This window comes from Crinia signifera, chromosome 6, assembly GCF_055691185.1.
Source record: "Crinia signifera chromosome 6, ASM5569118v1, whole genome shotgun sequence".
In the NCBI taxonomy this organism is placed as follows: Eukaryota; Metazoa; Chordata; class Amphibia; order Anura; family Myobatrachidae; genus Crinia; species Crinia signifera.
In genome coordinates this window covers 267362582-267379234 of record NC_139222.1, presented here as the reverse complement: position 1 = coordinate 267379234, position 16653 = coordinate 267362582, and the positions used below count along the sequence as shown (strand labels likewise).

At 46.5% G+C, this 16653-nt stretch overlaps 1 protein-coding gene across 3 annotated transcripts in view; it reads right to left on the bottom strand.

The window, feature by feature from the left end:
* ENTPD1 (ectonucleoside triphosphate diphosphohydrolase 1) overlaps nt 1-16653 on the bottom strand; it is a 93136-nt gene that overhangs the window by 13678 nt on the left and 62805 nt on the right. For all 3 annotated transcript variants that reach the window (XM_083149540.1, XM_083149538.1, XM_083149539.1), the window contains 3 exons: nt 15854-15981; nt 7670-7787; nt 2297-2447 (listed from right to left, as the gene is read on the bottom strand). In XM_083149540.1, coding sequence (XP_083005666.1) covers nt 2297-2447; nt 7670-7787; nt 15854-15981 — 397 coding nt within the window. The remainder of the gene's footprint in view (nt 1-2296; nt 2448-7669; nt 7788-15853; nt 15982-16653) is intronic.

Here is a 16653-nt window from a genome sequence, read left to right as displayed (position 1 = left end):
CAGGTCGAGTATCCTGTATCCGAATATCCGTTATCCAAATTATTCCGAAATACGGACTTTCCAGAAAGTGAATTTTTTTTTTTTTTTTGCTAAAAACTCACTGGGGACATTTGTAACAGCATCACTGGGGACATGATATGTAACTGGCACTATATACAGTATGTGCAAGACAATGATTGCTTGGCATTCAAATTCAGTGCTGAGATAGTACACAAATTTTGTTTCACATTTTGAAACCTTGTTTTTTGAACAATTAAAATATATTTGTGTGTATTTTATGTGGTAATAAAATATATTTGTGTGTATATTATGTGTTTATATAGCATAAATGCAAGATACTTCAAAATACATCATTGAAATATTAAAATATTCCGAAATACGGAATAATCCGTTATCCAAAATTCTCCTGGTCCCGAGCATTTTGGATACGGGATACTCAACCTGTATATAATAATGAATTATTATTACTATAACATATGTCTAAGCGGTAGGCTATTATATAGTGACAGACTAGTTGACATTAGGCTGTGGATAAGGGTCCAGGTTATGATGGATGTACAAAAGGCCTAACAGTAGCACCCGCGTAAATGTAACATTATCTGGCTTTAAAATTAAGACAAAGAGTTGTCTTGGGGGGGGGGGGGGTGATTCTGGTTAGCTTGGTAAGCTTGCCGAGCGCCTGTGATGCTGCCCCATTGAATCTGTCCTGTGACATCAACCGCCCGTCCCTGGCATACATTGTCCCACCCAGTGGTCGAAGTGGAAATTTTGAAGTGGGGGTATGGAAATTTTGAAGTGGGGGTATGGAAAAGTAAAGAGTGAATATAGTGCGCACCTTCGGACACCCCCCTGTCCATCAACGTCCCCTGCCAGACTGCCCCGTTGTACAGGGGTATTACAAAAGCACAATATGCACTGCTGAGTGATCAGAGAGCATCCTGAGGGGGGAAAAAAAGTTGTTTTTTTTATCTTCAGATTAAAGTGGCGGTATGGCATACCCCCGTATACCGCCCCACTTCGACCACTGGTCCCACCCAGATACCCATGGGAACGCCCAGTGTTTTCATGGCCAAACCGGTCCTCGAGATCTACCAACGGTCAACGTTTTCCAGGTTACCTAGCTGGCGCACAGCTGTAGTCATTACTAACTGTCACATTCCCCAGATCACCTAGCTGGTGCACAGCTGTAGTCATTACTAACTGTCACATTCCCCAGATCACCTAGCTGGCGCACAGCTGTAGTCATTAATAACTGTCACATTCCCCAGATCACCTAGCTGGTGCACAGCTGTAGTCATTACTAACTGTCACATTCCCCAGATCACCTAGCTGGTGCACAGCTGTAGTCATTACTAACTGTCACATTCCCCAGATCACCTAGCTGGTGCACAGCTGTAGTCATTACTAACTGTCACATTCCCCAGATCACCTAGCTGGTGCACAGCTGTAGTCATTACTAACTGTCACATTCCCCAGATCACCTAGCTGGTGCACAGCTGTATTCATTACTAACTGTCACATTCCCCAGATCACCTAGCTGGTGCACAGCTGTATTCATTACTAACTGTCACATTCCCCAGATCACCTAGCTGGTGCACAGCTGTAGTCATTACTAACTGTCACATTCCCCAGATCACCTAGCTGGTGCACAGCTGTAGTCATTACTACCTGTCACATTCCCCAGATTACCTAGCTGGTGCACAGATGCAGTCATTACTAACTGACACATTTCCCAGACTCCCTAGCTGGTGCACAGCTGTAGTCATTACTAACTGTCACATTTTAAAACCTGCTTCATTCATTCATACTATAGACCACAGGTTGCCTGGAAAAACATGCACCGTTAGTAGATCTTGAGGACAGGTTTGGCCACCCCTGCCCTATACGCTGGGCGTTCCCATGGGCAATCCCCGTCCTGCACCGATGTATGTGAATGGCTCAGCGACTATGTGAGTTGCGGAAGCCATTGGCATAGGGGACCTGCACATGCACATAATAGACCATGTATATGTGTAGCTCCCTAAACATCGAAACAAGGCCCAATACGCTCCATTTTTGAGGGAATCAGAATGACCCCCAGGGTGTATTCACAAGGTGGGATTGGCGTGTGCCATTATCGATTCGATATTGGCAGGCACCACCCAGCGGGGTGCGGGGAGTGGCTGGCAGGGAGGGATCCGGGATCGGGTGCAGCACAACACGATGCACTATTTGCTATGGGATTCTGACGATATAGTTAGATTTGCTTGGTCAAATGGCGCCGCGTGCAGCAGCATTAGAGAACAAGGGACTGTACCTGAGAAGTCGCATCCCTGCCGTGGCTCCCAGATATACCGGTGTCTCCTTATACTGACTGACAGGAATCGCACCTTGGGCCCTGCGCAGGCAAACCTGAAGCGAAAGGCCGGCATTCTCTGGATGCTGGTAGTAACTAGATATACCGTTGCCTTTTGGGGGAAAAGAAAAAGACAAGTTCAGGAAGTGGTGTAACTGCCATAGCGCTAATGCAGGAGCTGCGGTTCCAAACAACGGGTGAAGCCCCGCACTAGCGTGTGTGTGGATGTGTATGCCTACAACACATCCACTGGCATGCAGCCACACAGAGGAACAAATCATTCGATGGTCGCTCACCATCGAATGATTTTTCCTCCGTTCGTTGCTAAAAGTAAGTCTTTAGTTGCCTTTCTCCTGGATGGAGATGGCCGAAAAGGGGGCAGGCGCTGAAATCATGTGACGTCACCTACCCACCCCAAGTTGGCAGCAACATGCCTGCGTTCGCAGTTGTACGCCCAGTGTTTTTGTGGGTGCGCCCCCCCCCCCCCCCCCCGTCTGCCCACCACTGAGCGAATGCTCCGGGGGTTTGCAAATGCGCATATTCGCGCATTTGCATGCGCAAACCCCAAACATTGTCCGGGGCAGAGAATTCAGCCCGCACCGAGCGGATATGAATCGCCCCCCACAGTACCAGCTCCTAACTGTCAATTTTGTAAACAGTCTCTAACATGACAGTTAAACAGGGTTGCCTACTTTTTAAGTCTCCTCTCTGGGAAAATCCTGGAGAGGAGACTGTCAACAGTATCAAGCCCTGCCACCAGTATGGCAAATCCTGTAATTTGCAGGTCTTCGAGGAGGGGGCGGAGCTAAATAACATGATTTGCATATTTAGCCCTGCCCCTCCCCCCAAAAAGCCATGAATCGTGTTAATTTGGTAATTGCGGCGGTATCAGGGAGGGTTACCCACTTTTCCGGGCGGCTGGGAGGGGGACACGATTTCCGGGAGCCTCCTGGCCATTCCAGGAGGGTAGCCAACCGTGCAGTTGGAGGTTGGTTGGCTGGTACTTTATCTCCCTCCGAGTCTTAATTCGTAGACCCTTAAGTTAGTTATAACAGGTTCCACCTCAAAACGGTCACAAAGTGTTCCACAAGCTTAAAGCAACTTCATACAATAAGATGTTAACCCTTCGTTGTATACTGCTGCAAATTTGATTCCCATCACAGTTTGTGTGGCGTTTGTATATTCTCCGTGTTCTTGCGTGGGACAAGTGGCTCTTATCTGCCATCACACTTCATGTTTTCGTGTAATATTTAAGTGAGGAGATCCTTTAACACATAGCAATTATTACTACTTCCCGTATTATAAATATTTGGTCTGTCTTGTCTGCTTCTCCTTATTGAAAGCAAACTGAATAATCGGCTATTTGATCTTACCCTGTAGGGTGAAGTTGCAGAAGTACCGGTATCTACCACTAGATGGTGCTACTATCAGGTCATACCCTCTCATAGGGTGAGACTGAAGCCTGTTAACATCTCATTATTAGTGGGGCTATACTGCATTGTATTGCTGATTTCAGGATCCAAAAAACATTATGGGAGTATTCAATCTCTGCCGATATTTCCAATATATCGGCAGTTTGGTATTCAATCCCAGCCAGGATGGCGAGTCCTATAGTGTATTGTTGGAAAGGCTGAGGATTGTCAAATCCATGGCCATTTTTAGACAAATCCACGGACTTTCCGACAGTCGGAAAATTGAATACCGACTGTAAGATCATGTTGGAAGATGGTGAAAACAGCCGGGATCCCGACTGTCGGGAAGTTCTGACAGTTGGAATTACGGATTGAAGACCCCATATGTAGCTCTTTGCTCTATCACACAAGAAGGGAGAATCTCCACTTTGAGCTGTAACATCCGACCCCTCTGCTTCAATAAATGAATTTGATATACAAATAAACATTTGCTTTACTCAAAACACTTCAGACAATGGGCGAGACGCACTAAAGCAGAAATGCAGTAAACCCCTTATTTTACGTGTTTTTACTGCATATACCGATGTACGTCAAGGCTTCAGTGTCCGCAAGTCCAGTGACGGGAGCGCATCTTATCGGAAAACCTGTCCTTTGCATTACTAATCGCATATGTTAGTGCATATGGTATAAATATGGATTCCAAACTCCTGGGATGTGTGGCGGGATGCACAGGTCTGAATCGGGCGCTTAATTAGCAGTCATCAATGGACATTACACTGGAAACATTGGAGAAAGAGACCGTCTGGAGAGTGGCGCTCAACTGTTGTAAGTGTACCGTCTGTTTGTGGCTGTTGTACATGTACCGTCTGTGGCTGTTGTACATGTACCGTCTGTGGCTGTTGTAAATGTAGCATCTGTTTGTGGCTGTTGTACAAGTACTGTCTGTGACTGTTGTACATGTACCGTCTGTGGCTGTTGTACATGTACCATCTGTGGCTGTTGTAAATGTAGCGTCTGTTTGTGGCTGTTGTACATGTACCGTCTGTTTGTGGCTGTTGTACATGTACCGTCTGTTTGTGGCTGTTTTATTTATTTATTTACAGTTTCTTATATAGTGCAGCAGATTCCGTTGTGCTTTACAATGGTAGACAGTGATAAAACAAACTGGGTAACAACAGACAGACTTAAGGAGGTAAGAGGGCCCTGCTGCAAGCTTACAATCTATAGGATTGTAAGGCTGTTGTACATGTGCCGTCTGTTTGTGGCTGTTGTACATGTACCGTCTGTGCAGTGGCGTAACTAGATAATCGTAGGCCCCATAGCAAAGGTTTGTAAGGGCCCCCTATTTAGCAACTGATGGTGACAAATGTATGTAAAACATATTACTTAGACAGTAAAGATGGGCCCCCTTCAGCTCTGGGCCCCATAGCAGCTGCACCCCGTGCACCTATGGTAGTTACGCCCTTGCCACTGTGGCTGTTGTACATGTACCGTCTGTTTGTGGCTGTTGTACATGTGCCGTCTGTTTGTGGCTGTTGTACATGTGCCGTCTGTTTGTGGCTGTTGTACATGTGCCGTCTGTTTGTGGCTGTTGTACATGTGCCGTCTGTTTGTGGCTGTTGTACATGTGCCGTCTGTTTGTGGCTGTTGTACATGTGCCGTCTGTTTGTGGCTGTTGTACATTTGCCGTCTGTTTGTGGCTGTTGTACATGTGCCGTCTGTTTGTGGCTGTTGTACATGTGCCGTCTGTTTGTGGCTGTTGTACATGTGCCATCTGTTTGTGGCTGTTGTACATGTGCCATCTGTTTGTGGCTGTTGTACTGTACATGTGCCATCTGTTTGTGGCTTTTTTACATGTACCATCTGTTTGTGGCTGTTGTACATGTGCCGTCTGTTTGTGGCTGTTGTACATGTGCCGTCTGTTTGTGGCTGTTGTACATGTGCCGTCTGTTTGTGGCTGTTGTACATGTGCCGTCTGTTTGTGGCTGTTGTACATGTGCCGTCTGTTTGTGGCTGTTGTACATGTGCCGTCTGTTTGTGGCTGTTGTACATGTGCCGTCTGTTTGTGGCTGTTGTACATGTACCGTTTATGGCTGTTGTACATGTGCCGTCTGTTTGTGGCTGTTGTACATGTGCCGTCTGTTTGTGGCTGTTGTACATGTGCCGTCTGTTTGTGGCTGTTGTACTGTACATGTGCCGTCTGTTTGTGGCTTTTTTACATGTGCCATCTGTTTGTGGCTGTTGTACATGTGCCATCTGTTTGTGGCTGTTGTACATGTGCCATCTGTTTGTGGCTGTTGTACATGTGCCATCTGTTTGTGGCTGTTGTACATGTACCGTCTGTTTGTGGCATGCACCGTGGCATTTGGTTAAGATCGTGGGCGTGCCAACTGCATTGGTGCATCAGACTTGTATTACAGTATGTATACACAAGGCGTATCTGCTTCTATGCCTGTATCCATGTGTATGTAATAGGCCTTATTGTACTCTGCCCGCATTAGTCCGCCCTGTCCCCTCCTGTATCTCTCAGGCACAGATTGTCATGAGGACCAGAATCACGTACGTCTGCACAGGCACATCTGCATGTGTTATCGTTTTGTGCAGAGCAATATCAGTCACAGGCCGCAGTGCACGCTCCGCACCAGCCCCCGCCAGTCTTCAGCTCATAATTTCCACTGGAACAGAACTGGACGTCAGGAAGATGTCTCTGATTAAAATATTTACACTTGCGAAGGTTTTTGACACTATTCTGAGTACGATCCATTGTCCGTGAGCAATCAGCCTGCGCTTTGATGACATTTATAATTTCCCTTGATTACGTTCCAGCTGTAGTGTTGGCAGACGCACAGCTCTGACAATGTGAGACAGGAATAAAATAAACATCTCAGAGATCGGCTGTACTTCCAAGCAGACCCAGGCGCAGGACTAAGCGAGCGAGGACCCAGGGACTAAGGGCCAGGACTTGTGCTTCACCCAACTGGCATTCGTGTCGCTGGAAACTCAGCTGCGCGCGTACATTTTAATCACATTAATTACTCAGGGAAATCTATTTTTGGAAGCCCCCAAACTGTATCTCTTACTTCTACAGTTTACTTTAGTCATAAGAACGGATGAGTGGGGATGAATTGTCCAAATAAACAGAGGGAGCCACAAACTGGACAAAGGGGGTTATTCTGGATGATTCGCAATTCTGGATGATTCGCAAGGCTGTGAATTCGCCGTCTTGCGAGTTCAACAAACCCCGCCTTGCGAATGTTTGGCTGCCGGGCTGAATCATTAGCATATGGGAACGCCCATCATTTCTTCCTAGAGTAGGTTTGTTTCTGCCATCTCTAATTGTCAGACCTACAGTCACAGATTACAGAGGAGCATCACAGAGAGTTGCCAATATCCAGTGGTGTAGCAATGGTGCCGCAGACCCCGCCGTGGCTCGGAGGAGCCAGCGCCGGCGGGGTCTGCGGGGCGCAGCGTAAAATACACAAGCTGCTGTATAGTGATAAGCAGCTCAGTGAAAGGGGGAGGCGGGGGCTCCCACCTGCAGCGCTGACAGGCAGCCCGGCTCCCACCCGAAGCAATTACATCCCCGCTCCCACTTCATCCCTGACAGGCAGCCCTATTCCCAACCGCAGCGCTGACAGCCCAGTCGCGTGTGCACGTAGATATATATGTGGTGGTGCTAGGGCGGCGCACCAGATACTTTTTGGCTGGGGGGCGCAATATTTCAAGTAATGCCACTGCCAGTATCTGATTCCTAACCCTAACTCCTGGCAATAAATTAGATTGTAAGCTCTTTAGGACACAGATTGTTTATGCAGCTCTCCATACCTGTGGCATGATACATTGATAGTAAGCACACAGTACAATATACTAAACATATAAAGGTGTGACAGAGAATGGTATATGAACGTGAAGATTCACTGACCGTCAACTTTACATTCTGCTACCTGCTGAACGACCCCAGTGTCATTCTCCTTCTCCGCTGGCCATTGGTAGACGTACAGGCTGGTATGTGAGGAACCGGCATCTAGCACAATGCCATACTGGGGGAGGAAACACACAAGAAGCTCCGTATTAATGTATGCAGGTAACTAACCGGCGTGCTCTGGGCTGCAGTGATACTGATGGGGCACAGAATCGCAGACTTCATTTCATCAGAGAAAAAGTGACAGCGGTTTCAACCTGAAAGCCATTTCAACTGCTCACCGGCAGTTGACCTCTGATGAAAACTGCCAGTGAGCAGTTGAAACAGCTGTCAGGTTGAAACAGCTGTCACTGTTTGCAATGAAGTCTTTGCAATAAATTTCTTTTTTCTTCACCTACATCGCTGTGTGCTGGCTCCAATTCCTTCTTCATTGAGGGGGTAAGTGCTTTATATATATATATATATATATATATATATATATATATACACACATACACACACACACACACACACACACACACACACACACACACACACACACACACATACACAGTACATACACATATACTATCCTGTGTTTATTAATTTTTTTGTCTAAACAGATCGCGCTGATTATTGTTATTGTTGGTGCAGCGCAGCAGGATCAGCCAATATAGGAAACCGATCCCACTGATTATTGCAGGTGCAGGGCAGCAGGATCAGCCCATATAGGAAACAGATCCTGCTGATTATTGTTGGTGCAGGGCAGCAGGATCAGCCCATATAGGAAACAGATCCCGTCGATTATTGTTGGTGCAGGGCAGCAGGATCAGCCCATATAGGAAACAGATCCCGCTGATTATTGTTGGTGCAGGGCAGCAGGATCAGCCCGTATAGGAAACAGATCCCGCTGATTATTGTTGGTGCAGGGCAGCAGGATCAGCCCATATAGGAAACAGATCCCATTGATTATTTTTGGTGCAGGGCAGCAGGATCAGCCCATATAGGAAACAGATCCCGCTGATTATTGTTGGTGCAGGGCAGCAGGATCAGCCCATATAGGAAACAGATCCCGCTGATTATTGTTGGTGCAGGGCAGCAGGATCAGCCCATATAGGAAACAGATCCCACTGATTATTGTTGGTGCAGGGCAGCAGGATCAGCCCATATAGGAAACAGATCCCGCAGATTATTGTTGGTGCAGGGCAGCAGGATCAGCCCATATAGGAAACAGATCCAGCTGATTACTGTTGGCGCAGGGCAGAAGGATCAGCCCGTATAGGAAACAGATCCCGCTGATTATTGCAGGTGCAGGGCAGCAGGATCAGCCCATATAGGAAACAGATCCTGTTAGATCTTGACTACATGAAGTCAAGATCTGAGCCGAGACGTGCAGGACCGCTCATCGCCATCGCTATGGGACATACACATAGCAATCCATACTTACTTTTTAAACGATCTAGACAGATCACTTTAAAAAAGTGGGTGTGTCTGAAAAAATCCAGGTGTTTTGGGGGAGGGTCTCTGACATCAGTACTGACCACTTAAGAGTCCGTCACACCGCAGATTAGTCAACTGCCACTTCTCAGAATAATGATCCGTGCTGAATTAGCCCCAAATTGCCATGTTAATGTGAGCATGATAGTTCTGTAACTTGTTTATATTAATAAGCAGATTCTCTCAGCTTCCACCAGCAGCCGCATATGTACGTCGGTATAGGATAAATATAGGCTGGTACAGTCACACATGTAAAAGCTGTCTAATTCTGTAATCATGTGTATAATCTAACTCATTCCTCAGCACTACCAGCCCTGGAATCTCTCCCAGACTCAGTAAATGGTACGTTGCAGTCTGAAGATGACACTAATGATGTTCTCTCTTGTAGAAAAGCTGCACAATGACAATAAACCGGCACAGGGAGATAAGTGATATTATTGGGAAAAGCTGTGCCATGATAATTATGTGTTACAACTGACAGGCATGAAGGTTCCCTGTAGAACAGGGATGGGAAACCTTTGGCTCTCCAGCTGTTGTTGAACTACACATCCCAGCGTGCCCTGCAACAGTTTTAGCATGGCCAAATAGCAAAACTGTAGCAGGGCATGCTGGGATGTGTAGTTCAACATCAGCTGGAGGGCCAAAGGTTCACTATCCCTGCTGTCCGGCTGTTTTCATCCTTTGTAGACATTAATGATCACTTACAATAACTCACGTTTCAATCGCTAACCAGATAATGTGTACTTCAGTACAGGTGTCGCTGAGCGTGCACTGTTGTCTGTCAGATTAACAGGCATTCTTTGTGACAAGGTGATTGGATATCGTGGCCGTATACAAAGATCCCTCACAGTGTACGGTCACATTAACTGCATTCCTTCCCTGGGGTGGAAAACATTTCCCTGTTCCTTCCATATGAAGTAACAGGTTAAATGTCAGGCGGTCAGCTGGGCAGTACAAACACGGCCAGATGCGGCTGACCAGTAACACAGCCCAACAGAAAAACAATTGTGTTTAGTTGCCTAGGATATTCAAACACATTCAGGGTATTCTGGGGTTTCTGAATTCAAAATGAAAGTCGGTTTTTTATTTATTTTTTATTTTTTAATTGATGCTAGTTCTAGTGAAATTATCGCCAGTTTTATGTTTGTAAGTAACTTTGTTTTTGGGACAAACCACATTGCAAAGAAAGAGGAGCACGTTTATTTATATTGTTTCTTTGCAGGGTAAATACTGAATGTTTTTGCATGAAGCCCACACATGTTAGGCTGCTTTATTTTTACACTGCAATCTAGATTTAAATTTGAACACACCCCACCCATATCCAACTCTCTCTGCACATGTTGCATATGCCCCACCTGCAGCGCAGCATGGTTTTGCCCAAATGCTTGCTGTTTTGCTTTACTTACAAACCCGAATTAGGCCCCTATCCTGATTTTTCTAGGGCCTTGATGGCTAACCTTGACACTTCAGATGTTGTTGAACTACAAATCCCAGCATGCACTGCATCAGATTTAGGGCTAGATTCTCTAAGCTTCAAAAGTGATAATATGTAGAGTGATAAACAGCCAGCCAATCAGCTCCTACCTGCCATGTCACAGACTGTGTTTGAAAAAATGTCAGGCAGGAGCTGATTGGCTGGCTGTTTATCACTCTCCATTTGATCACTTTTGAAGCTTAGAGAATCTGGCCCTTAGCATGGTCAAATAGAAAAACTGAAGCAGAGCATGCTGGGATGTGTAGTTCAACAACAGTTGGAGTGTCAAGGTTAGCAATCAAGGTTCTAGGGGGTAAATTTACTAAAGCTTTTAAAAATGAAAACAGGCGACGTTGCCCTTAGCAACCAATCAGAATCTATCATTTTCTAGCAGGCAACAGAGAAATGATTGACATAATCTGATTGGTTTTTAGGGGCAACATCACCTCTTTTATTTTTAGAAGTACATTTTAGTGAATGTACCCCTAGGTGTTCACTCTGCAATCATTCTAGAATATTCCACCTGCATATATATAAGTGACTGGCCGCTGTCAGATGTCAGTGGAGTGGGTTACATTGCCTATTATGTTTTTCATGAATCAGTGGCAGAGTTACCCCTGAATCTATCTAATATGACTGCCAATAAAATCAGTGTAGTTCAGTGTTACCAGATCTATCAGATAGGCAGGACAATTATCATGTCGCACCAATACACTGTACGGTCATACCTCCTAACATAACCCATTCCAGGAGGGACACAATGCTCTACTCCTGGACTTCCCTGCCAACGACAGTTGCAGAGGTGGGACTGCACCACTCTCCAAAATTCAAATAGGGGAGCCACACCTGCGAGTGAGTCCCAGACTGTGGTGTTTGGGGTGGCAGTTGGTGTGGCTCCCCTATCTGAATTTTGGACTGTGCTGCAGCCCTGCAACTACCACTGTCATGGAAGTCCAGAAACAGAGGGGTAGATTTATTATAGCGGCGCAAAAGGTGACCATACACACGCAGATTTATCTTCAGATCTTGCTGGTTGGAACAAAAACATGGTTATGGATGAGAGCAAATGACCATTTGCATGGAAATGCTGGAAAACTGCCAAACTGTCACTCATCCATAACCAGGTTTTTGTTCCAACCAGACAGATCTGAAGATAAATCTTACTAGTGTATGGGCACCTTAAGAGCGCCGCTATAACACTCCCTGCTTGGCCTCATTAGCGAGGCGAAGCAGAAGGGGACACCGACAAGATCTACCAGAACCGGCCCTAGCCTAAATGACGCCCTAGGCAAGATTTTGGCTGGTGCCCCCTAGCACCGCCACTAGTTCCGCCTCTGACCTTTCTCCTCTTTCCCAGCACCATCAACCCTCATCATAGCAGTCATCATTTTGGTGCTCCTACCAGCAATATTTTAAATAGAAACAGTGCATACATTCGGTGCGCGGCCCAAACAGGGGTGTGTTCTTGCTGGGAAGAGGCATGGCCACACAATAGTACCCCCAATTCAAATTATGCCACACAGTAGTGCAACTTTATTCACATTATATCATGCGATGGTGTCCCTTATTCACGTTACATCACACAGTAGTACCACTTTACCTTATGTACATTACTCCTCACATTATTCACATTATACCCTTAGAAAAAAATCCTGAGAAAATATTGTATTTTAAGCACCTCCATGGCCACACTGTAACCCAGCACAAAACAGTGTGTGCAGGGCAGCGGAGAAGAGCTGCAGCTGCTGCTGTCACTTAAGGGGAGGGGGCCCGGGGCCCCCACTGGGCCCTTCCATCAGACTTTGGCCTTGGTAATTTGTACCCCCTACCCCTTTCTCTCGGCACCCCTGATAATACCACACAGTAATGCCCCTTACACATAACACACATTATTAATGTCCTTATAACCATAATGCCCCTTACACATTATGCCAACCTTTATTAATGCCCTTCATACACAAAGACACACATAATGTCCCTTACACATATGTTGCACATTATTAATGCCCTTTCACACATGACACACATAATGCCCATTACACATATGTTGCACATTATTAATGCCCTTATACACATGACACACATAATGCCTATTACACATATGTTGCACATTATTAATGCATTTATACATGACACACATAATGCCCCTTACACATATGCCGAACACTATTGCACAACCAACCCACCCACAGACAGCACTCGCACAGCCGCTAACACTGTGACCTCTGCCTGGATACAGATGTTTCCTCATACATCTTGCCTCAATAAGCCATGCAGCTCCTGGCCAGTTCTGCTAACGTTGGGTGCCTTTTTTGCTGAAAATTCATCTTATTTGCATTGTTATATTACCACACACAAGGAGCTTCCAGTGATTAAAATGATATGCGGCATGCCTATATTCTGTGTGCGACTGTGGCTGTACCTGAATACGGAATGCTATGTTACAATGATTTCCATGAATACACTATTTCTTATGCAGATACAGCCTCACTCACACACAGAATATAGGCATGCTGCATATCATTTTAATCAGCAGAAGCTGCTGATGCCCCTAGGCATTCCAAATGCCCTAGGCAATTGCCTAGTTTGCCTATGCCTAAGGCCGGCTCTGAGATCTACTAAGATCTTGCCGCCGAAGCGGGGGAGCGCTAACTCCCCCCTCCGGCGATGTCCCCTCCAGCTGACAGCGCATCAGTTAACATTGACGCGCTGTCTTCTTGCCCCCAGCCAGCTGGACTGCGCATGCGCGGGATCTCACTACTCACGCGAGATCCCAGCGCAGCTCAGCGCCAGCAGCAGGGACAGCGCTGTCCCTGCTGTAGGTATAGGGCATCGCCGCCTGCAGCTGTCGAAGTCAGGCAGGAGGCAGGGGCGCAGCACGAAATATCGTAGCTGCGCTATGCCTCCTGCCCCACACTGCCGCCGATAAAGTACCCGGCCAGCAGGTGTGATAGATCAGGGGAAGCGCTATCCCCTGCCTTAAGGCACAAGGATAGCGCATATTCCCCTGATCGCCATATAATATATCTCCCCCTGAGCATCTTATCCCTCCTGGAATGGGTCATGTTGGGAGGTATGTATGTGTGATTATCTGCTGATCAGTCCAATCATTGGATAGAGCATGCACAGCGCTAGATAAATTATTATTATTATAATACAGCTTATAAAAATTATACTTAACGTACATTATAACAATTTTTTATAAGAATTAGCTCCAATGATGCAGTATTTATCGAATAATGTGGGTGTACTGGTGTGTCCACACTGTGCCATTCTGATTTTGGCTAGCTGCACTTAAGATGTATTAAAAGGTGGACACACGGTACAATTAATCAAAATTGATAGCAAGTTAGTCAAAATCACAACGTGTTTGGCCACATCCGATCCCGATGAGTGACTCGCGGCATCGCAATCGAAAGTAGAATTAGACTGCGCAGCACAGTCTATTTCTACCAGGTAGAAAGGAGGGCCATGCTGCATGGCACCCCCCACGCTACGTCCCTCCCTCCCTGACAGCCGATGCAGGTACCCTGCCAGGTGCTGATATTTAATCTATATCAGCGGCCACCAAATCGCACTGTGTACACACTCTAAAGGCCCCCATACACTATGCGATTTGGGACTGATTTCACCCGATTCCGGCAGATTGGGTTGAGGTGAGATCGGGCCAAATAACAGCTGTCTGATGTCCGATCGGTACTTGTTTGCTAGCACGGCGCCCAGAGTTGAGGCGAGCGGACGCGGAATCCATGTAAAGTAATCTGCGTCCCCTCGCGGGGCTCGCTGCGCTTGCATTAATGGCATGCGATGCGATTTCCTTACCCTGAATAGCCCTCTACGCAAATGTAGTAGTGGGCGCTGTGCTAGGAAACAAGTACCATCCGATCTGATGCGCGGTCCTGTGCGCATCAGAGCCGTAGATCATACGCGCTGCATGTATGATCTCTGGGTCAGACCCCCCCCCCCCTCCCAGCGGCAAGGAACGGGGATCACATGATCCTCTCAAGGAGTATTGGATGGGGCTTCTCCTGTAGGAGACGTCACATAGGGGGTTATTCTAAACCATTCGGTTTGATAGGGTTTTATGCCCTAGGCCAAATACATTCTACAGATAACAAGGTGAAGATGCACTGTCTATTTAGCCATGTTATACCGATGCCGCGGGGCTGCACATCATGATCGCATGGTACAAGTGGCGGTTTCTACCTATGGGCTTTACAGCCCCCCCCCCCAGGTAAAATCTGCCACTATCCCTGCCTAAAGTGAAGCCAGATGAAGTCTGTGAGACTGCTCTGGCTTCACTGTGACCGGCAGTGACTTCCTATTGGAAGTCCGACCTGCCAGTCACCAAGGCATCCCATCGGAAGGTGTTCCCTCCCTCCGGGATGCCTCCCTGTGCGCAAATGCGCGGCAGCCTCCAAAACGGGTTCTGCGCATGCACAGTACCGCGGAGCATACTGCGCATGTGCCGGAACCCGGGAACCCGATCAAGCCTCTGGGGGCTGCTGCAGAGGCAGCTCCCGGAGGCTTGGGCCAGTGCCTGTCCAGTATGTATGACGTTACTGCGCATGCACTAGCCCCATGCAGGGACAGGGGTGCGCGCGGCGTCCGGGGATGGCGGCAGTGACGGCAGCGGAGTTGGGGGCCCGCATTGCGGCAGCACCCCTCCTCCATGCGACTGACAACTGTGCCATTTATCTAACTTGCTACGCGATTCTGACTATATAGTCAAAATCAATAGCTAAAAGTGCACTGTGGGCCTTATTCTAGTTCACTCTTTCTGACAAAATCCTTCTTAGAGGGACAAAACCATGTGCACTGCAGGGGGGCAGCTGTAAAATGTGCAGAGAGAATTAGATTTGGGTGAGTCATTTTGTTTCTGTGCAGGGAAAATACTGACTGCTTTATTTTTACACTGCAATATAGATCTCACTTTGAATTAAAACCCCACCCAAATCTAACTCTCTCTGCACAAGTTACATCTGCCCCACCTGCAGTGCACATGGTTTTGTCCATCTAAGAAGGATTTTGTCAGAAAGAGTGAACCAGAATAAGGCCCTGTGTGTCCACACCTTAAATGAAACATGCTTTTATGGTTCAGTCTGTGTCTAGTTCCGCAGGAGGATTTTACTCACTTTCCCCAGATGATCCGACCGCTTTATAATAAGATATTTTAGAGCACCTATGTAGATCACTCACTTTGTGCTTAGCTATTACACTGTCATTTGCATTACCTTAATTTTCTTTGGAAGAGGTTTATTCTGTACTATTGCTGTTGCAACTAAAGCGATTATCCCCAAGGCGAACAGAACTCCCAGGAAGAAGATGAGCTTTCTGTTCCATGTCTTCTTCTGTTTTGCAACTGTAAGAAAGCAGAAAACATTGTGACTGCTACGCACAGTCTGGCATGTGATACATATGTACACAACATAAATAGATTAGTTACATAATTAGTTTTCTGTTAGTAACCAGTTCGTCAAAATGATGGAACAACATAACAGTAACATCAGCGCCGGTGGCTGTATGCGCTCAAATAAAACATTGGAATTGCACTATTTTCCCAGTATCATATGACAGCCTCATTAAAATCCCAAACACCTTTAGATGAAGCTGCAGTTCATGGATTGTGCAGTCATCCAATAACCAGCATTTGGAGCTTGCTTAGTGGTCGGAGTATAGGGGGCGTGGCTGGTGGGGAGGTGGGCTGATTGGGAGAATTGCCCCGACTCTCCCCTAATGTATGGGCCCCTGACTGGTTGTACTGTATTTCCTAATAGCTGATCACCATCCATCTATAAGCAATTATCCGTCAATGCAGGACCCAGGAGGGGAGGAATACTTTAGCAAAAGTTACTACATCAAAATCTTGATGTCAATGACACTACCAATATTGAGAAACACAGGAGGGTATTATGTAATTAATTCATGTAACTGATGGGTGTCAGCGACAGTGCAGTCATTTTGGGATATTATTAGGTATAATGAACATCCTTAAAGTTACCTTTTAGAGATTGCAAAATTATAATTGACATCA